Source organism: Lonchura striata, chromosome 9 (genome assembly GCF_046129695.1).
Source record: "Lonchura striata isolate bLonStr1 chromosome 9, bLonStr1.mat, whole genome shotgun sequence".
Taxonomy (NCBI): Eukaryota; Metazoa; Chordata; class Aves; order Passeriformes; family Estrildidae; genus Lonchura; species Lonchura striata.
This window is the reverse complement of record NC_134611.1, coordinates 4253784-4276600: the sequence shown is the minus strand read 5'-3', so window position 1 is coordinate 4276600 and position 22817 is coordinate 4253784. Positions and strand designations below refer to the sequence as shown.

The following is a 22817-nucleotide window of genomic DNA, read 5'->3' as shown; positions in this document are numbered from 1 at the left end:
GGTGCTGTGGAAAGTGCTGGAGACAGGGACAAAACCCCCAGTTCCTGCTGCTCCCAGCTGTGGGGACAGGAGCTGCAATGACTGTTCCTAGAACCTTCCAGGGGCAGAGGGGATGAGGGGGTACCCGACCGGCCGACCCTGGACCAGCAGCGGCCACAAGTGGCCCTGCCTTCCCACGCCCAGCCACGGGGGAACACGCCCCGCTGCTGCTGAATTAAACACCACTTTCTGTCGCTTGCCTTCCAGCACTGAATATTGCATCTGGAGCTCCTGAGCTGTGTTCGACAGGGAGATTTCAGCAGCCACGACATGCACTGGGAGCTGGGTAAATAAACTACAGCGAGTGGCTGTTCTAACTCCTCAACAGCCTTTGCCTCGGAGACCACCGCTCTCTTTTGTGGAGCTCTAAGCCATTCCCTGAATACATCCTGGAAAAAAATTTGTCTGATGACTACTTGAAAGCAAGTCAGATAATAGTTCATATTTTTCTTGGCAAGATGAACTTTATAACTGGGTTCTAGCAAATACACTCTGGGATTTATACCCTCATTTCATATGCCATCAAAATTCTACAATATTTGACCAAATTTTTCTTTTTTGGCAAGCACTCTTGCCAGGAAGTTCATTAGCCAAGATTTGCAAAACTGGAGGAAAAAATCAATGTTAGCACAGGCAGAGCAAATTTATTTACTGATTAATTCAGGGATTGCTCCAATTGTCACTGGCAATACACAGGATGTGCAACTGTTGAATCTCAAAGTGTCGCTCACAAACCAGGCTGAAACCATGGCCAGAATGGAATTTCATTAAGCACAGGGAGGCATTTTGCTTAAAAATCCAATATTAACCCTCACTTTAAAGAAAGTAACAGTTTAAAATAAGACATTTGTTTTCGGTTTTAATTATCTGGCAGCCTGGGCCCCTTCCCAGTTCCTGCCGCTCCCTCCGGCAGTGGCACAGGCTCCCTCCAGCACCCTCACGGTGCACCTTGGCTGGAGAGGTGGGACTCGCTGGCAGCCCAGCAGGGCCCTGAGCTCCTGCTTCACCTGCCCAGTCAGTCACCCGTGCCCCTGGCACAGAGCCTGGGCTGGCACTGTGTCCTGGGGCAGTGGGGATCCCTCCCAGCCCGCTGCTGCTGCTATGAGCCCAGCAAGCCGGGGAGCGGAGCAGGGTGTCGGGGCTCCCCTTGCAGCTGTTTGTTTCATGGGCATCTGCTGGGAGGTTGGCAACGCCATCAGAGCCTCTCCTCCACCCACCCGGTGGGAAAGAGTGATGCCAGCAAGGGAGGGGAGCTCCAGCATCGTGGCCATGCACTGCATTCATAGAACCCAGGCAGGAAGGGGAGGCCGATTGAAATCCTGCAGATGAGCAGTGGATACACCATGCCAGTGCTATGCCATGGCAGTGCTGGGTGCTGTCTGGGGAGGGAAATCCTGTCCCATCCACACTGCTGGAATGGTCCCAGCTGCACTGACAACTTCAAAATGGGTTTAAATCCTTGAGGCTAAATGGGTTGTGCATTTGGTGTGCAGGGGTCCCAGATGAAGCAGCACAGAAGGGAGCGGTTCTCCTTCTGACCTGTGTCCAAGGCCAGGATGGCAGGGCTAAAAGCAACTCAGTCTAATGGAAGGTGTCCTGCCCACAGCAGGGGGGTGGAATGAGGTGAAATTTAATGTCCCTTCCAATCCAAACCAGTCTGTGATTCTATCATTCCATGAACCAGAGACATCCAGGCAGCTGTGCCAACAGTCCTCCAAGGGTGACCGAGCACTCGGTGCCATGTCACAGCATTAACCATGCCTGAGACAGACACACGCCCACCAGAGCCTGAGAGCAGCCCCACCAACCACCACCACCCTCCTCCTGTAATTACAAAACAAACTATGCAACAAAATAAATGAGGTTGGTAATTTGTTATCGTTCTGCTGCTCCAGCAGCATGCCGAGGGTTGTAAATTAGGTGCTGTATTAAAAATGACAGAATCACTGTGAGTTCTGCACAGAGAGGGGGATTTCACCGAGGTGTTTGTGCATCTCAGCATTTGCACACAGCAACAGCACAGAGGGAAACAGCAACACAGAAACACTGAGAGGCCACGATGCTGCTTAATAATGCACAAGAACAGAAATCAGAGGGAGAATTATGTGGGTGTAGTGTGTGTTGCAGCAGGGTCCTGAGAGCGGCAGCAAGGCAGGAAGATGAGGGGAGGTGGCACCAGGTCCCCAGGCAGTGGGCATCCTGAGAAAGCCACATCCCCACAGGGATCCCTCCTGAGCTGCACTGCTGCTCCTGCAGGAGCAATTCTGAGCTGTCCTCAAACAGGTGCATCACCTCTCTGAATGCTTCCTGCCACCCTGGCCCAAGAACAGACGGAGGAAGTCAGAGCCATCACCTGTGCAGCACCCTGGGGAGCAGAGCACACCAAGGGCAGCAGTAGCACAGCAAAAGGGAACACAGGGACAAAATCCTGGCAGGTCAGGATGATGCCAGGACTGCAGAGCAATGCAGCCAGAACAATCCAATGAGCCTGGAAAGCAGCAACTCAACTGCTGTCTGTCTGAAACACAGAGAGCAGCAGCTCAGACACTGCTTGTTTATGACCCTTTGCACTTCCCAAAGTGCAGACAGGGGTGATCCCACTCTGAGGCAGGTTTAACCTCCCTCCCTCCCCCTGTTCTGCCGAGCACACAGCCCTGTACGGATTATTGAGCTCCTCATTTGCCACGCACTCCTGGGCAATGGCAACCTGTGTGCTGAGAGGACAACCTGCCGATTACTCAATTTCCATGTGCATTATTAACGTGGCACATCGAGTACACACACATCAACAGCCCACAGAAAACCCTGTTTGCTTCAGACTCACACATTATGCAAAGAAAAGAAATTACTACAAAGAGGGCTTCCCCCCATTTGTTAGCAGATTCAATTACTGGGCCACTTAACCTGTTTTAATGTTCATCTCCTTCTTGCTCCACATGAAAGCTTTATTGCCAGCACTACAATCATATAAATATAAGCTAAAGCCTGAGCCTGCTGAAGAGTTTTGGTTTCAGAGCTGAAGTAGAGGAGCACAGCAAGAGTTACTGAATGGGAAGGAAGTCGGCATGCACCGAGCTGTGGGTGGATACATCTCTGTTGCCATTGCAGGGACAAATTAACCCCTGGGTTTAATTAAAGGTGAAAAGTTTGGTTTAGCTCTCCTGATGCCAGCACGACACAGTCAGGCTTAGCGAGGCCCCTGTCCCCCAGCATGCGCAGACAGCTTGGAAAGAGAGTCTATCTTTGTCTGTATTTGCCTCTATCAGTCACACATACCCAAATGGTTGGTAGAAAATACAGCCACATCTAATTTCTTTCCAGGAATCAAACAGATGCTCTTATTCAGGCACTGTGCTGATTCCTCAGCAAGAAGCAAGGCTGCACTGAAGGACCTAGTGCCCCAGCCCTGCAGCCCTAGCATGGCTGACAAACACCTCTGGCTGCCAGGCTCACCAGGCACTGCTGCCCGCCACTGCTGGGGCTCCACAGGGACAGGTCAGGCCCGGGCTGGCTCCCTTGGCAGGTCTGGAAATTAAACACATCAGGCCTCAGCAGCTCCTTGACCACACTGTTTTGGAATGGCCACTACGGCTTGGTCATAAAACATAAGACACAAAACAAATGTATGTGAAAACTTTAGGAAGCTCATAAAGTAGCACCAAAACTTCAGTCTGACTCTGTGACTTTCATGATGTTCCTTGAGACTTCATTCTTCCGAAGATTTCAATAGGTGTTCAATAAAGTGCCCTCAAGGGAAGCAGGCAGGAGGGAGCTGAGAGACACAGCTACCTTTGGACATGTGAAACACAGCTGGCACACGGGATTGTTCGGGTGTGTCATGTCAGTCCTGCCAGATCAGAGCAGCACACCGAGTCCCAGCTGTGCAGACCAGCCCTGCTCCCAAGGATGCTCTGAGCAAGAATGCGCTCCAGAAGCTGCCTCAGCCTAACAAGGTACCATGGGCTCAGCTGAAACACAGCCCTCACAAAATACATGAAAACTTTTCCCTGAATTTGTAAAGGGATGTCCATTTAATTAGACACAGAGCTGCCATCATGATTTAGTAGAACAATTCATATAAAATCAATATTTTCAGTAGGCTTACTCAATCACACTCTATCTTTACATATGTAGAAAAGAAAGATCTACTTATTTGTTCAACACTTCACTTTTCAAAGAGTAACATAATAAGTGAATTGATAAGTAGTGAAAGCATTAACTGTCATATAAAGATTATTACTCTGGTGCTGGGTCACACAATTAAATTTAATGTTTGTTTCTCTGTCTCTGTGCAAGACGATAATATTTCCCTTGTGAATATCTAAGCGGTGACTGATAACATAAGGACAACTGCTCTGGGTGGCCAATGCAATTCATTACTAAACATGCATGTCATTAAAGCTAAATTTTGCAATTACCTTAAATGACCTCAAATGCTAAGGAATAAGGTAATATTTAGGTGTGATTGCAATAAACATGCATAAAACTATCCCCAAATCAGGTCACCTGGTTTTATTTTTATTAAAATAAAAAAGAAAAATCAGAGCTCATTTGAATAATACTGAGATGTAAAGCTGCATTAATTTTTTGTTGTGTGTTCTGTGATGGACGGTAATGGAGGTGTGATTACATCCAGAGATATGAATTTATAGCTCTCATTTCTGGATAATACAGCCAGGAACACATTAATAACAACTGAGGATCAATCAAAACCAGAAATGCTTTCTGAAAAAGGGGTAATTGAGAAACAGAAAGCTAGACACCTACAACAAATGGTTCTTGAGAGAGAGACATTATTTCTGAAATATGTTGACTGTTATCTAATGAAATATAGGAAAACATCCTGGTGGCTGGACTCCCAGAACCCAGCCTGGCAGTTGTGCAGAAGTGCTCATTAGCCAGAGGAGCCGTGTGGGCTGGAGCAGCGTGTGGGCATTGCAGAGGAGCTCAGCGACTCAGGAACATCCACCCCTGGGAGACAACGAGCGCCTCTCAGAGGAGCAGAATTTGGAGACCTCAGGGCACCAAACACATCTAACACAGGTGGTTTCTCTCACTCACGGTGGAATGTCTGTGGAATACTTCACTCGCTGCTGGCTCAGGTGTCTGGGTGAAAGCATCAGACTCCAGCAGAGACAGCGATGATCACCCTGTTCCCTGCTTCACCAGCCTGTGTTACACCAACTCACACAAAAACTCTGTGATAGCCCTGACTGCAGCTGGGGCTAAGGAGAAATTAGGGAGGCCCTAACAATAGGAAGAAGCTGATCCAGCTCAAGTCAGCTCAGCTGTAATTGCACTCTGTGAATGAAAGTTGGGTTCTGTCATGCTGCCTCACGTGCCTGGTTCTCAGGGCTGCTGCCACATCCTGCAGGCACCAGGTCCTGGTGTAACACTATTCCTGTCTGGTTTTCCAGCCCAAGCTCTTCCTTCCCATTCATTTTCACCTCTGCATCCCTGCATACCCAGGCCTCACAGCAGCAAACCACCATTGCAGAGACAGCACTGCCACGCTTACTGAATCCATTGAATGCTTCCTTGATCACCTGAATTGTTGGTGATCCAAACTCATTTAATGTCCCCAGGAGATTCAGTTCATCAAGGTGGTACAATATGTGATCTACACAATGTGACTGGTACTGTTAAATTGACTACAAAGTAATTAGATGCTAATGTCACCACTGTGTCAAGACGACAAGAATGTCACCCTCTACCACATCTGTGTAATTTCTGAGTGACTGCAATGTCACCTTGGAGGTTGTGTAAGGAACCCTGATGACATGATTGCAGGGTTGCCCCATGCAGGGTGTGCTGCTCAGGCGTGAGCAGGCACCATGAGCGCTGCAGGGGTGGAAAACTGTCTCACCTAGCACAGCACAAAGCCTGCAGCCAAAGGTGAGGACATAAATTCTGGCCTCAAACATGTTAGTTATTGTCCCATGAAGAATGAGGACAAAACCTGAGATATTCTTCTACACTCCCTACTTAAACACCAAGGACACATAGAATTATAGAATCACTGGTTTGGGTTGAAAAGGGCCTTAAAGTTTATCCAGTTTCACGTCCTGCCGTGGCAGGGACATCTCCTGCGGTCCCAGGCTGCTCCAAGCCCTGTCCAGCCTGGCATTGGACGTTCCAGGGATCCAGGGGCAGCCACAGCTTTTCTTGGCAACTCAAGCTTTCTGAGCTCTCTCCCGGGCCAGACACCTGGATTTTTTCCAAGGTGGATTTGGCTGACTCTGGGAGTCCCATCTCCTCACACCTGCAGGTCTCCTCACCAGCTGCAGCCACAGCACCCCAGCACCAGCCAGCCCGACACAGCAGCAGCCCCTGCCAGTGCAAATGGGCAAAGCCCAGACAGCAGCAACACCTGGTGTGACAAGGAGAGGCTGCTCACAAGGAACTCCACGCTGTCAGCAAGGACTTCACGTGGCTGATTCCATCTCTGACTCCTCAGTGAAGCAGCTGCAATGAAAGGCTGCAATCAAAGATTTCAATGGCCTTTGCAGCATCTGGACCAAGACCAGCTCCTGTCCATGTGATCTAATGAGAGGGTAAATGAGAGTTCAGCACCCACCATGCATCCATACCTTCTGCTTTATAGGGTCTGATATGTAAAAATTGTTCTCTTCTCTACCACAAACCCGAAGTAATTTTAATCTCAGCTGGATCTTATCTGCTGTGATGTACCCATCAGCTCTTTGACACAGAAATCAGAGAAATTACTCGAAATAAAAGTAGACAGACATAATATGACAGAGGAAAGGGTTATCAATAAAATATTTTGAACTTTAAATGCACAAATATTCCAGAATTTCCTTCATGTTTTTTCTTTCTTTTCTTTTTTTTTTTTTTAATTAAACATACAAACATCATCAGGAGCCCCATGGCCTACAACAAAACCCATTCACACCTCCCCTGGCCTTGAATTTAATTGAGGAGTCAATATTGGGCATGGTCTTTTAATTAAACTCTGAAAAGTTTCTTAATTAAGGACATGTTAGAATGGACATGGGCACTTAGATGTGGAGACAATCTCTGTCTAACAAATCCATTTTCCTGTGATTTGTGAGATCTGGGCACATGCATCACCTCCAGCTCCCCTCCAACACCTCTCCCTCCCCTCCAACACCTCCAGCTCCTGTCCAACACCTCCAGCTCCCCTCCAGCACCTCCATCTCCTGTCCAACACCTCCAGCTCCCCTCCAGCACCTCCAGCTCCTGTCCAACACCTCCAGCTCCCCTCCAGCACCTCCAGCTCCCCTCCAGCACCTCCAGCTCCCCTCCAGCACCTCCAGCTCCTGTCCAACACCTCCAGCTCCCCTCCAGCACCTCCAGCTCCTGTCCAACACCTCCAGCTCCTGTCCAACACCTCTAGTTCCCCTCCAACAGCTCAGGCTCCCTGGGACCTGCCCTGTGCCCACAAACACCATTTATCCATGCATGTGACCAGTTAGGTACATAATTACCACTTTATATTCACTCTCAGCTGGAGCTTTTGAGTGCTGGGCATGTTCAGAGGCTTGACACTAAAACATGCAGAGCACTGCATTAAGGCATCAAAAAGGGTAACTCAAAAGTCATTGCCATGGCTACATGACAACTTATTTTGCAGTATAATATGTTCTATGAAATATGTATGATCCTATTCAATATATATCATTTGTTTTTAGCATTTCATGTCTGATAATGGCCTTTTCATGATAATCTTGGTTTTTTAATGAGTGTAATAATTAGACTCTTATAAATCAACAAGTTTCATGTTAAATATGCTGAAATCCTTTAAAAATATTTATTTTTCTCTGCACTTTCTCTTGCTCTTTTGCAGTGTCTGGAATATCTTTAGAGCCACATAAAATGTCTTCCAGGAGCCTCACTTCCTTCCCTGGCTGCCAAAGGCTCCTCGTGTCTTTTTCTTCTTCTTTTAAGGATATGATAAAGAAAAAAAAATAAAAAAAAAAAAAATCAAGCACCCAGTTTTTGCATCTAAAATGTAATTGGTAACATTCTTCATCTTTTTGCTAACCAGAAACCATTACAGGACTAAATCTTGGTGATGAACTTGTAAACAAGGGTCTCAGAACAGCAACACAACTCTGAAGTTGTTCCATACTGATCAGCTCCCAGCACTGCTGGCTCCTGGATGTCCAAACAACCAACAATAGCTCTTTGTAGACTTTGCTTTTTTCCTTTCAGAGCCAGTATTAGGCAGCTTTGTAGTCTATAACTTCCCCATTCTTCAAAAACCCACGTCTTTCTGTCTTTCTTGGTGAAAAACATTTAGAGCTTTCAGTAAGGTCATGTATCCAGAAGGGAAACTCATGGTTCATTCGATCTTGCAGCGCCCCAGATTACACAGGGAGGTTTAATTATACATCTAACAGTTACTTACTCATTGTGACACAGCTTTGTTATACTTTTATTAAAGACAGGGATGGAAAAAGAGACAATTATTTGTAATTCTCTCGACTTTTTTCTACTTTTAAAGGGAAAGCTAGAATCTGTGAAGTGTTCCCACAGCTGCCCACTGACACACACCTGATCGCCTCTGTTGGTCACACAAGAGTCAAGATTAATTGTTTTTCAAATAAATAGGAAATACAGCAAGAAGTTTGAAATGAACAGCACTTTGCCTTGTGCCTTCCCTTCTGCCTGCACCCCTGGAGCCTGCCCTGCACACTCCTGACAGCAGGATGACCAGGAGACAGAAGGCACATTTCAGCCTGGCCCAAAATCAGCACATTTGGTCAATATATGTTCTAACATTTTAAATTATTAAAAACACAGTTAAAGCAATAATTATAGCAGATCCCCTCTATATAGTAGCAATGGAAGGAGAACATTGTCACAATTGCCCATGGCAACAACTTGAACAAAAATCGGTTAGAGGGGAAAAAACATAATTAGGATGAGACAGACATGCCTAATTTTGAAAGAAAGACAGTTTGTGCCTGATGCTTTAGAGAAATTGCTCCAGAAGAGCTCAGCGAGCCCTGGGCTTACCTGTCCCACATAGGACACAGCACACAGGCTCCAGTGGAGTTGCTTCCCTGGTTGACCAGGAGCACTGGCCAGTCCCAAAAGCAGAAGAAAACCTCTCTTCTTTCTCTGTTTCCTTCTCTGCCTTTGAAGAAAATGTTCCCAAAAGACATTTGTGCAACCAAATAGACAATAATGTATTTATAACAAATAAGTGCAACAGAAACAAAAGCGATGTATTAAAGGAAAAAAGTGCAGTATTGAAAAGGGAAAGTGCTGGGAATGAACAGAAAATAAGAATATTGATACTGCTGCCAGGAGCAGTACAAAATAATCATTCCTGTCTTCCTGCATCAGTGTCACTGTTCAGGGAGCACCTGGAGAATGCAAAGCCAGTTTTTGCTACGAACCCCTCATTTCCATACAAGTAGAAAGCCACAAGGCCAGACCTCAGTGGGTGCCAGGAGTCAGCCCTGTCAGTGTCCCCCCAGGCTGGGGCCAAGGTGGGTCCTGGGGCTGAACTGCAGCATGAGGCCACCACCCTCACCACAGCAACCCAAGGGGAGATCCTCAGGTGGCTTACATAGCAAAGAACAATCCCAAACATTTAAAAACAAACAAACAAGGAAAAAACCACCAAAACCAAAAAACTAAACATTTCTCAGGTACATTTGCCATCAGGGAACTTGGATCCAATCCCATCAATCCTACTAAAAGTATCATCACTTTTAGTGTACAGCCTGGGTTACAGAACCTCATGTTCCCTGTCAGAACAAACCAGCCCCAGCCCCATCTTGCTCTGTCGTGTTTCAGGCCCAAAAAACACACTACAGTCAGAAACAGACACTTTCTCCCACTCACTGAACACTCCACTGGAGTCTTTCCACTGAACTCCTCCACTCTGCTTCTCACCAGACATTTCTCAAAGACTAATTTACACTAGGAGCAATAGTTGTCAAATATTTGGTGATTATATCAAAAACAGAAACTTGTACACAACATTGTAAGGATAATACATTGGACTTCTGCAAGCATTTCCTCCATACTTTTTGAAGATTTTACTGTGGTGGGGTTGGGTTGGTTTTTTGAAAAAAAGACTGAATGTATGCTGCCATCTCCTGGACAGTACAACCTAATCTACCAACAGGTAAGTGTTTTTCTCAAAAAACCTTGAGAGGAAATTGATTTTACTTCCCTACAGTTCACAGAATCACAGACAGGTTTGGGTTGGGAAGGACCTTAAAGTTCATCCACTCCCCTCTGCTGCCCTGGCAGGGACACCTCCCGCTGTCCCAGGCTGTGTCCAGCCTGGCCTGGGCACTGCCAGGGATCCAGGGGCAGCCACAGCTGCTCTGGGCACCTGTGCCAGGGCTGCCCACCCTGCCAGGGAAGAATTTGTCCCTAATCTCCAATCTAAATCTCTCCTCTCCAGCTTAAAACCATTCCCCTGTGAACTATCACTATTTGCCAGCGTAAAAAGTCACTCTCCTGCTTTTCCTACGTTCCTTTAGAAACTGCCAGGGGCTCTGAGCTCTCCCTGGATCCTTCTCCTCTCCAGGGGAGCCCCCCAGCTCTGCCAGCCTGGCTCCAGAGGGGCTCCAGCCCTGCAGCATCTCCGGGGCCTCCTCTGGACCCTCCAGCAGCTCCAGGTCCTCCCTGTGCTGGGGATCCCGGAGCTGGGCACCGTGCTCCAGCAGCCCTTCGGTGCCAGAAAGGTGCCAGCTTGCCCACCCCAAGGAAGGGGGAAGGCAACCCAACACCCAACCCATAAAGTGACAGCACAGCTCAGCTTCAGACTGCTTGCATATAGGGAAAGAGGCTTTTTTTTCTGGGCTTTTAAAATTTATTTCTAGCAGGTATCAGTGTCTGTTTAATTCTAACATAGTGCCCCGTGGGACTCATTAGCAGTTTAACAAACTGTCCGGGTACAAACACACAGCAGATAAAAAGACAGAATCTTAAAATATTGTATGTACGCCTACAAAAATAATCTGGGTGAATGATGAAGGGTGTCAGGGAAGTGCTCAACCAAATCAAACATTGAAAACATTCCTGAGATGGGCTGTTTAAATATTAAAACAATACCCTGAACTTCTGCAAATGTCGAACAGGAGAAATGATGGAATGCTATTTTTCCTAATCTGTTTCCAACTGTAATTATGGACTCTATACTCCAGCTAAAAAGATCATTTATTTTCTGCTAAGCATTTCAATTGCTTTGTCTCCAATAAATTGCAGATATTACCTTTGACAGGTATCTAAGCCCAGCATAGACACAGCTGATGTGCCTAGAAAATATTTAACATTTTTCTTACATATGACTTTCATAAAATGTTTATAAAATGTTTCACTTCTACTTTTATGGAAGCTTTTTTATGAAATTATGTGTTGCTCAAAAAATACTTTCTTATATCCAGAAAGACTAATTGAGGGAGGGAAAAGTTATTTAGTGAATTGTATTCCCTTTTGTTAAAATACCACCAGTGTAACAATATTTATACTAATATACAGTAGTATACAAATAACAACACATGTAATTTATTTTTCCAAGAGCTGACCTGGCCACCAGCATGCAGTGGGGACATTTCCACTGTGACACAGATACACAGATAATTTATGCAAAGTAAACCCAAACCTAAGTAACTGCATATGTGAGAACTGGGAAACTAATCAAGTAGAGATGGCACTAATGAGTGTTGGCAGCCAGGAACAACAACTGTGCCGGGCATGGGGGTAGAGGGGAGAACTCATCCGTGGGAACAGAGCAGGGCCACGCTCTGCAGAGCCTGGGCACGGAGTCACAGCATCTGTGGGGCTGGCAAACACCTCCGGGATCACCGAGTGCCAGCTGTGCCCACCCTGTCCCCAGCCCAGAGCCCGAGTGCCACCTCCGGGGATGAGCACTCCAAACCCTCCCAGGCAGTTCCAAGGCCTGACCCCCCTTTCAGTGAAGAAATTCTTCCTGCACAGCACAACCCAGCACCACACCTGTTTGTTTTTGCCACCTGAACCATGTAGGCATTTCCTCCCATTTTTATGCAGCATTTGAATTCTAATTCTAAGAAAAATGACCAGTAAGAGCACAGATTCACTTATCAACATTTAATTCAACTTGATATTCACTGTTCTGGGTGGGATTATAGGAAATATGAGCTAAATCAGAGACTTTATTTTAGTAGTTATTTTTTGTTGCTATTGGAACCAGGCAAAGTTGAGCAGGGTCTGGTGTTACAGGTCCATCGCTGCTGAGAACAAGTAATTTCTTCCTGTGCCTCCGCAAGAGTTTAGATTACAAAAATTATATGAAATCTCAGCACTACCATAGTTATTCAGGGCTTGTGCATTTTCCATCTGAGGTGTTGGAGGGACTCTTCCACTGGAGGCTCTTTCACTGGCAGCATCGCTCACACCACAGGTGTGGGAAACCTCTTCCTCACACAGTTTGATGGAATTTGGTGTAGTAAGTGTACTCAGAAACAAATACCTGTGCTCGTTTTGTTACTGCATTACTCCAGTACAGCAGCGAGTGAAGGGATACCTGCTCAGTGATGAATTTAGCTTGGGTTGTGCCCTGTAATCACAGCACAAGCAAGGTGCCAGCGCTGTGGGGCTGCGCTGGGAGACGCACTGGCAGCCCGTGGAGCAGGCCATGTGCTGGGGATGCTGGGCTGGTCCCCACTACAGAGAACAGACACTGCAGAGCCCGGTACAGGGCCACAGGTATGCAGGGCCTGGAGAACCTGGGCTCTGAGCAGAAAAAGGACTCCTGGGGCCCCAGGACTGCTGGGCAGCACCGCTGTCAGCAGTGAGAACCCAGTACCAAAGAGCAGAGGTGTAGTTCCAACAGAAGAGACCATCGTCCTTACCGGTGTGAGTCGAGAGCACAAGGAAGGATCAAACGGCTATTTGTGGTGTGCATTGCTCTGATTAGACTGTTATCACCTGCATCACAGCCTCACACTGAGGAAGCACAGTGAACCATTTATCTTTTTTCTTTAACCTTCTGTCAGCAGTTTACAATCACAAAAAACTATGGATTTATTATACTTTTTTTTTTCACTTCATAAATACTTTTTTTTTTTCCCCTCAGTACCTCCTTATTGTGCTTTTACAGCTACTTTTTATTGTAAGATTTGTGCATAATGAGATCTTATCACAGCAAAGCCTTCTTTCATTCCCCTCTGACTGCATTTGGTATCGGTAATCTCAACAGACTCTGAATACAAACAGAACCCGCAGATCAAAACCCACAATATCCGAGGCAAGGAACTGCAGAGCGAAAAGCCTTCAGCTGGAAAAGCGCTCAGCGGTGTGACTCCTGCCAGTCGCTATCAGAAGAAACAGGCGCTAGCAGCTGCTGGGCGCCGCTCCCCGCTCCCAGCGCCGCTCCGCCGCCCGGAGAGCGGCAGCAGGGCGGCGAGGGCGGGCAGACGAGAACGGATGAGCTCAGGCGCCACTCGGACTCTGCCCCTCACCGGATTTACCAACCGGGCACCCGCCCGCAGCCCGGCGGGGAGCGCGGAGCCGCCCCGGAGCCTCCCGGAGCCCGCCCGGGCGCTGCCGAGGGCTCCGCCCGCCCCGCGGCCGCTTCCGGGCCCGGCGCTCGGCGGGCATGGGGGAGCGCGGGGCGGCCCGGCGGGGGGACCCGGCCCGGAGCGGGGACCCGGCCCGGAGCGGGGACCCGGCCCGGAGCGGGGACCCGGCCCGGCGGGAGGACACGGCCCGGCGGCTGGAGCGCTTCGAGGCGCTGCGAGGTGCGGCGGGGCGGCGGGGCTGGGGCGGCCCGCGGGGCCGGGCCGGGCCGGGCCGTGTCCCCGGGGCTGAGCCGGGCCGGGCCGGGCCGTGTCCCCGGGGCTGAGCCGGGCCGGGCCGTGTCCCCGGGGCTGAGCCGGGCCGGGCCGGGCCGTTTCCCCGGGGCTGAGCCGGGCCGGGCCGGGCCGAGCCGTGTCCCCGGGGCTGAGCCGGGCCGGGCCGGGCCGTGTCCCCGGGGCTGAGCCGGGCCGGGCCGGGCCGTGTCCCCGGGGCTGAGCCGGGCCGGGCCGTGTCCCCGGGGCTGAGCCGGGCCGGGCCGGGCCGTGTCCCCGGGGCTGAGCCGGGCCGGGCCGGGCCGTGTCCCCGGGGCTGAGCCGGGCCGGGCCGGGCCGTGTCCCCGGGGCTGAGCCGGGCCGGGCCGGGCCGTGTCCCCGGGGCTGAGCCGGGCTGAGCCGGGCCGGGCCGTGTCCCCGGGGCTGAGCCGGGCCGGGCCGGGCCGTGTCCCCGGGGCTGAGCCGGGCCGGGCCGGGCCGTGTCCCCGGGGCTGAGCCGGGCCGGGCCGGGCCGTGTCCCCGGGGCTGAGCCGGGCCGAGCCGGGCCGGGCCGTGTCCCCGGAGGCTGAGCGGGGCCGGGCCGTGTCTCCGGGGCTGAGCCGGGCCGGGCCGGGCCGGGCCGTGTCCCCGGGGCTGAGCCGGGCCGGGCCGGGCCGTGTCCCCGGGGCTGAGCCGGGCCGGGCCGGGCCGTGTCCCCGGGGCTGAGCCGGGCCGGGCCGTGTCCCCGGGGCTGAGCCGGGCCGGGCCGTGTCCCCGGGGCTGAGCCGGGCCGGGCCGTGTCCCCGGGGCTGAGCCGGGCTGAGCCGGGCCGGGCCGTGTCCCCGGAGGCTGAGCGGGGCCGGGCCGTGTCTCCGGGGCTGAGCCGGGCCGGGCCGGGCCGGGCCGTGTCCCCGGGGCTGAGCCGGGCCGGGCCGGGCCGTGTCCCCGGGGCTGAGCCGGGCCGGGCCGGGCCGGGCCGTGTCCCCGGGGCCGTGTCCCCGGGGCTGAGCCGGGCCGCTCCCGCAGGCGCGGCCGCCCGGCCCGGCGAGCTGTGGGACGCGGTGGTGCTGACGGCGGCGGACGCGGCGCAGGCGGGCGCGTTCCGGGAGCAGCTGGCGGAGAAGCTGCGGCGGGAGCAGCTGCCCAGGGCCGTCCGGTACCTGGTGTGCGCCGACCCGCCGGGACCCAGGATCGGTGCGTGGGGATGCGGGGGCTCGGTGCGGGGACAGCGGTGTGAAAAACGCCAATCACTTGGGTTTTAAATTTTTTAAAAGTTTAACAATAATAAAATGATTATAGAAATACAATTAGAATAATAAAAATTAGAGTTAGGACAATTACAAGACAATAAAAAGCAAAGAATTATGGACGTCCGGATGCTCTCGGACACTAAGTCATGAAAAGCATGCCTTGTGAACAAAGGAATAACCTTACAAGCAATAACCTGTTGCATATTCATATATCTCATACATGATGCATAAATTCCTTGCAAATTAAGAACTTTTCTGGTTTTTGTCAACTTTTCAATATTGGTGGTTCCAAAAAGACAGAGAGAAGTGGAAAAGTGTTTGTCTTTTCTGATAAGGAGTCAGTAACTTCTTATGGGGCCCCTTCGCTGACATCTCTGTGTGAAGAGTTTCTTGATTATCTCATCTTCCTGCTTGAGCTTGTTACAAATTCTATATCACAGAGTTTCTATTTTAACATTATGTTGTAACCTAAAACTGTATTTAACACACTACTTAAGAGAATTAATACGGCATAACTTTCTAACATTACACATATAATAGTCATTGTAACATTTGCGAAAAAGTCAACCATAAAATCTGCATTTTTCACAGCGGGCATCAGGTCGGCAGGAGCCTATGTGAGGCTGCGGTGGTGCTGGTGAGCGAGCTGTGCCACTCCTCAGACCGTGCTGTGGCTCTGGGATAGCACAAACTCCTGTCTCACACATTCATACTTACCTGGTTATTTAAACAGTCTGGGTATGTTTTAGTGCACTGCCCGGGGGTGATGTAAAACTGGTCTCACTGCTCATTATACCATCCTGTAATTCTTAATTCCTATTTGCTTTGATGTACAAATTAAGTAATCTCAGTATTATCTGCAGTGTAGAGTAATATGCAGAGGGTAATTCTCAGGAATTTGGCAGTTTTAAGTTGTAGGAGCACATAAAATATCCCAAACCATTTCCTCAGATCCCATATCTTCCTTATTTCCATACTGTAAATGTCAGAAGTACTTCTGAACACTGGCTTGAATCCATTAATAGGCTATTATGTGACTTGTTTCTTACAGGAGCTGGTGTTTGTAGCTGAGTTATGGCCTATTTAGTTGATTAAATGCTTCAAATGGTGGGGCTGTGCGGAGGTGACTGGGAGGGGAAATCACAGAGGTTTCCCTGGAGCTGGCTGCTCAGGATGCCATGACACATAGACAGACTATCCCATCTCTGGCTGGGCACCAGCACACCTCACCTGTCAGAACAGGAACTACTGTAGCTCTTCTCACAGATACTAAAATGCTTTTTCTTTAGGAAATGGTGGATCAACTCTTCATGCTCTTCGGTGCTTGGAAGAGCAGTATGGTGATCAGTGGACTTCCTTCACTGTGCTGCTAATCCATTCTGGTAAATTCAGTTTTATATATTTTTCTCTAAAACTATACCTTTTATTTTTTCTTCCTTAAAATAATAAAATGACAGAGGAGCTGGAGTTCCAAAATACAGTTCCCTGAGAAAAGCTACCCATGTGTCTGATCATTTGAAATGAGGTTGGTGCTTGCAAGATGTTACTGTCACTTCAGCATTTCTTCTCAGCGCTAACGTTGCTCAGTCAGTGAGAAAGATGTGATTCACAGGTGTGATTTAAGTTTCTGCCTTGAAACATCCATTTAAGGAACACAGTCCCCTCTCTCGGAGGACCTTGGGCTCCTCATGCCTCTGGGCAGGATGAATACTTGCCTTCTTGTCCACTTGAGTCAGGCCACTTCCAGATGTTGAAGAACATAGTTCTGCAGAGGTGAAAGAAACCAAGTGTGACCAAACCTCTGCCTTTTTGGCTCACTACTGGCTTAAAATTCCCTTGAGGAATATGGTAGTTCTCCTCCAAGCAAAAAGCAGGTAACATTTGCTTTTGTCACTCCAGCGACAGATAGCTGTGATACAAAAAGGTTACAAAATCAACCACAGTTTTAATATGAGCTATATAAGCCAGGCTGGGTTTTATATAAGGTCAGATCTGCTTTGAGACTTGATGTACAACCAAGCTGAGAGGTTTTGAATGCTTTTGTGTACCTGTGAAATAGATGCCTAGGTTTAGTTTTTTGCTCACTTGTGTACAGTGTCTCTGTGTAACTATGAGTCTTTTTCCAGGTGGTTACAGCCAGCGTTTGCCAAATGCAAGTGCCCTGGGTAAGATCTTCACAGCCCTGCCGTTGGGTGATCCTGTGTACCAGATGCTGGAGCTGAAACTGGCCATGTACATTGACTTCCCCCGTCACATGAAGCCAGGAGTCCTCATCACGTGTTCGGATGACATAGAGCTGTACAGCACGGGGGTCACAGAAACCATCACCTTTGATAAACCTGGCTTTACTGCCTTGGCTCACCCCTCCGATTTGGCAGTCGGGACCACGCATGGCGTGTTTGTGCTAGATCCGTCCAGTTTTTCGGGAAAGGGAGCACTGGAATATGGATCATGCTATCGTTTCCTGCACAAGCCTGACCTGGAGACCATGCAGCAGAGTGGTGCAGTGTGTGTGAGGGGGGATCGCCCTCAGCTCAGCTCCCCTGGGAGCCGCAGGGACTCGGCCATGGCCTCGGAGTGTGTGTACACGGACAGCGTATTCTACATCGACCACAGCACTGCCCAGCAGCTGCTGCAGTTCTACAAGCAGATGGGCACTCTTTGCTGTGAAATAGATGCATACGGTGACTTTCTCCAGGCCCTGGGGCCTGGAGCCACTCCAGAGTACACCAAAAACACGAGCAATGTCTCCAAGGAGGACTCGGGGTTGGTGGCAGTGCGGCAGCAGCTGTACTCCCTCCTGCAAGGCACCGCCCTAAATGTCATAGTCCTCAACAACTCCCAGTTCTACCACATCGGGACTACTCAGGAGTATTTGTTTCATTTTACTGCTGAGAGCAAACTGAGATTTGAGCTGGACTTGCAGCCTGTAGCTTTTAGCATCTTCCCTGACACAGCCAAGGCCTTGGATCACTTGAGTGTCATCCAGAGCATCCTTGAGCCCGGGTGTGTGATAGGGCCTGGCTCTGTCATTGAGTACTCCAGAATTGGGCCTGAGGTCTCGGTAGGGAAAGGCAGCATTGTCAGTGGGTCCTACATAAATTTCAGTGTAGAGATACCCTCGGACTGCTTGCTGAGTTCAGTAAGTGTGAAAATTACTGATCGAGTGGAGTACGTCACCATGGTGTTCGGGGTAGGCGACGACTTGAAAAAGAGCGTGAAACTGCTGTCAGATATACACTCCCTCCAGTTTTTTGGAGCCAGCTTACCAGAATGCCTTGACCTCTGGAGCTTAGAGGCTTCGGACCAGCTCTTCTCCAGTGAGGACACACGTCTGGGGCTGTGGACTGCAAGGATTTTCCCTGTTTGTTCTACTCTGAGTGAATCAGTTAGGATGTCACTGAACATGCTGAATTCTGTGCAGCACAAGTCAGCTTTCAAACTGAGTGGCTTTCAGCTCTTGTCTGTTGAAGAAATGCTCACCTACAAAGATGTGGAAGACATGCTGAAGTTTAGGAAGCAAATTTATGACGAAATCTGCCTACAAAGACAAAAAGAGAAGCCTGATTATAGAATGAGCAGTACTTGAATAAACCTGTTTTCATTTGTGGACAATTAATTACTTCCCAGCTCGTAAGAATCCTAAGGGGAAAATACACAGATCTCTTCTCTGATCTCATTGAAGTAGAAATTAAGAAATTGAATAACGTTAATAAAGCAGCAAATGCAGATAAAGTTGTCCTTTGATTAAAGTAGGGAAATATTTCAGATCTAAAAACACTATTTGGTAATTTTTTGTGGGTTGCACGTTATGTCTTGTAGTTTTCAGAATATGACACAGAAAAAATTGTCTATTTGGCTGAAATGGCTTTAACAGCTTTTAAAGGGTAGAATATTAGCTCCATCAATGTAGAATAATATAACAACTTATGTTTCTCTCTTTTTATGCTGCTATTTTGCAATACAGTTTCAAACAGTAGTTAGGTAGAGGTAAAATGATTAAAAGTGCTTTTAATTCAAGACATCTTATCTTGGGCATTAATAAATTTTTCTCTTTTGTTTTGTAACTTTTTATCCTTTCCTGTTTTTTGTCAGAAGAAAAACCATTGGCATGAGTGATTATTCTTCCCCTTGTGACTCGTAGTACTGAGGTCAACACCAGTTAATCAGGACATAATGACTTACTTTTTTTACCAGTAGTTGCTGGAAGCTGGCAGTGTGATGGAGAAGCTGCCAGCTCGTGTTACCCAGGGATTGACTGATGTGTGCCATGCAAAAAGCAGCACCTTGTATTTCTCCGAACTGAACTGTTGCAGTCTTTGCCATCCATGGTGCAGTGGAGCAAAAGCCAGGGAGGTTTGTTGTGAGTGGCAACACAGTGCATATCTTCAGAGAAACTCTCTTCCCCTCCTCCCACTTCTGCAAATAACGTTAACATCAAAGTCCTCCTGTTTCGAGTTTAAATGCCCAAGATCCAGCTCCAAACAGATAAATCTGCTATTTTTAGGAGTATGCTGTGCAGTGTATCAGTGTGATTTGGCTGTAAATGTGATGCATCTTTTTCTCTTGAATGTCTCTGTGGGTTTTCATGTTTTATTTAATATCTCATGATGACAGTGTTTATCTCCCTGCTGACTGAAATCCCAAATGGCACCTTTCTTATGCCACCTACGAGGCAGCAGAGTAGCATCCCCTGAGCATTACCACCCTTCTTTAACCTGCACTAGGTTTCTTCTTCATTAATAAACCTTCCAAGAATAAATACAAATAAGTTAAAATGTGGAGGGTGGGAATTGCTGGAGTTGACTTCAAAGGAATAAGAATTTCTGAGCAAATAGAGGGTCTATAAATTAGTATGAAATATTAGTTAAACAATGGAAGCAGTAGGTTTGGGAACACTCAAGTCCAAGGTAAACGCTTTAAGTCACAAAGTGAAAGTAGTCATAGAGCACAGAGTTGTCATTTGTATATCATCCTATTTACATGATTTATTCACCTGTTGTTACACAAAAGATTTTAGAAGAAACGTTTGACACAGACCTTGCCTCTTGAACTGGAGGCCAAACTTTGTTTGGTACAGATTTCCCTGAGGGTTGCCACACTGCCAGGTGAGTTCTCCAAGTGTTTGGTAACAGTGAAATGCATCCTTTTAACATGGTTATCCACTTTAACTGTTACAATTGTATTTGTTCTGAATTCCCTGAGTACCAGGTATTGATTTCATTACTGAAAGTAAACTGGATAAAAATAGGAAGTGGATTTGTTTCTGGCACATAAGTATTGGGAGAGTGAGGAAAAACGGTGAGGGAACAAATTGGAAAAAATTGGGGTAGGTCGGGCCAACAGCAGCTCCTGTGTTTTAGGGAGCAGTGTGAATTCCAAGACAAAAAAAAAAGGGAGTGTCATCCTGGTGGTAGCAGGTGGGATCTTGAGGCAAAGGTTTTAATGAATAAAAAAAATTGGTTGTAATGGAATAAGCATGGATTTACCAGGTAAGAAACATTGTACTGCTTTAATTCTATGTGTCACACACCGCTTTCCTCTTACTGTGAGCATTTTTGTTTCAAATTGAGAAGGCAGATTTCGGTCAGTATTAGCCCTGGATAACACCAGCAGGTTTAATGGATTTACTCTACAAGTATGGGAATATCTGGTGGTGTAGCATTCTTCATTTTTACACTGCAATCACGTTTAATGTAAAATGTTATGAAGAACATTGCAATATATTTTTTATTTATAGAGAGTTATATTAATTATTTTCCAATATGGACGTATTTAAAAGCCACGTGGATGTGACAGTTGGAGACAGGTTAGTGGTGGCCTTGGCAGTGCCAGAGGAATGGTTGGACTTGATGGTCTGGGAGGGCTTTGGACTTTTTCATTCCAAATGCTTCTTTGAGCCTACAATTCTCTGTATTGCAGCTATTTATGAAGTGTGTACATTTTTAGCGATAACAAATTGCAGTCCTTACAGCAAGGGTCATGCTACAGTGTGAGTACATCTTAGTAAAATCAAAAAGCCTGCAGACCGGACCCTTCCTCACAACAATAATGCAAGGTGAGGTATTCAATCTGTGTATGTATTTTGTCTGTATTGCATTTATAGCTCCAGGTAATCTTTGTATTCCACAGTCTGCTGTTAACGTAGATGACAACAATTTTCTCATGCAGCCAGCTGGGATAAGTGTGTCCCAAGGAAACTGAGAAACTTATGCAAGGTCACTTAGTAAAACTTCACAGCAAGGAAAGTAATGGGGTTTCTGGTTTCCAGTACCAGGCTCTTCAAACAAGACCATCACAGCATCCTGGTCCATGATTTTCCTGCAGTATGTGTGATGAAGGATGCAGTCATGAGAGTGCCAGGCACGCAGGACTCCGTGGATGGGAGTCACTGCTGAAACCTAGAGTTTGATTTTGGCTGATCCTCACAGCATTTTCCAGATGGGTACAATGTTCATATATCCTCTGGATCATTGCCTGGCTCCATCTATCCTGAAATGCAATTCGGGCTGGTACAATCTCAAACAAACTCAAGATGAGCTTTTAATGATTTTTTTGATGACAGCTTTCTTTATTGAATTAGTTTTGCTGTGTAGTGCAATAATAGGGCTCATAATGAACATGATTGCAATGATTTCCCTGAATGCCTTGAGCATGCGCCGTGATCAGCAGAGTTCAGCGCTGCTGTCTGTGTTTTCAGTGACCTTTGGTGCAGGAAACTGAAATCTGAGAAACTGGGCACTTAACAAAGAGCACAAGGGAAGGCAGCTGAAATAAAAATGAGCAGCTGAGAGGAATCTGTGCCAGGTGGATTTGGGGAGCTGATGAGAGGAAGTAAGCTCCAAGGATCAGTTGGATCTGTAAAGCAATGTTTGTGCCTTGTCAGGGTGTTTTTGCTCTAGCTCAGAAGTTCCAGCCTTTTCTCATTCCCAAACCTCTGATGTAAGAGCTTTGTTTTTTGTCCTTTGCACTTGAGCCCCCATGGAAAGGCCTCTCTAATGTTGTGAGAGCAAAAATAACAGCACAGTGCTGCTGTGTTCTGTTCATCTGCTGTCATGGGGGAGCCACTGCAAACACCTTCTCCCTTACAAGGGCCAGAGTTCCTCTACTTTCTTTTTGACAACACGCATTTTCTTTCACCACCCTTTTAATTTCCTAGGACATATCTGAATGTCACCAGAATGGCAATGAAGTTTATGGGAGCAACTTAGAGCTTCTTCAAGTAAATTATAGATGTGGACATATGTTAATTGTGGATATGTTCTGATTAATTTGAAATAAAGATAATTTCAAAAGACTTACTGCTGTAAACCCTCCCTGTGAAGAACATTTAAAACCCCAGCTCTCCCAGTTGTTTGGCAACTGGATTTGGGAATCAGCTGCCAGGCTGGTGCCTTTCTGCAAATCACTGGTCAAATATCACAGGATACATTGAGACAGCAGGTCAAACTCTTCTGAAATAGATCCTGTGATTCATATACAAGTTTGTGCAAGTAAAGGGGCAGGCTGGTAGTGCCAGGAGCTGTCAAGGCAGCAAGGTTGTTACAGTGGGCTGCAGCGTGTGGGAGGTTTTGGAGATGTGTGTTCTCTAACATGTCTGCTTGCCTGAAATCCTTCAGTGAGATGAGAACTCACAGAACAGCTGCCAAGGTCAATCACCACACTTTAAAGACATAAATATATAAATACATAAGCATAAATATTTATGTGTGTATATTTGCATTTCACTATGAATTATATTTTGCCCTTCCTAAGTGTCATACCC

The 22817-nt window shown here is 47.8% G+C and overlaps 1 protein-coding gene across 1 annotated transcript; it reads left to right on the top strand.

Moving 5' to 3' along the window:
* The first annotated feature begins 13630 nt into the window (after nt 1–13630).
* FPGT (fucose-1-phosphate guanylyltransferase) lies at nt 13631–19119 on the top strand. Its single transcript, XM_077785530.1, has 4 exons — nt 13631–13772; nt 14829–14996; nt 16342–16434; nt 17179–19119. The coding sequence occupies exons 1-4, from the start codon at nt 13631–13633 to the stop codon at nt 18639–18641; spliced, it is 1866 nt and encodes a 621-aa protein (XP_077641656.1). The 3' UTR covers nt 18642–19119.
* Nucleotides 19120–22817: the final 3698 nt, after the last annotated feature.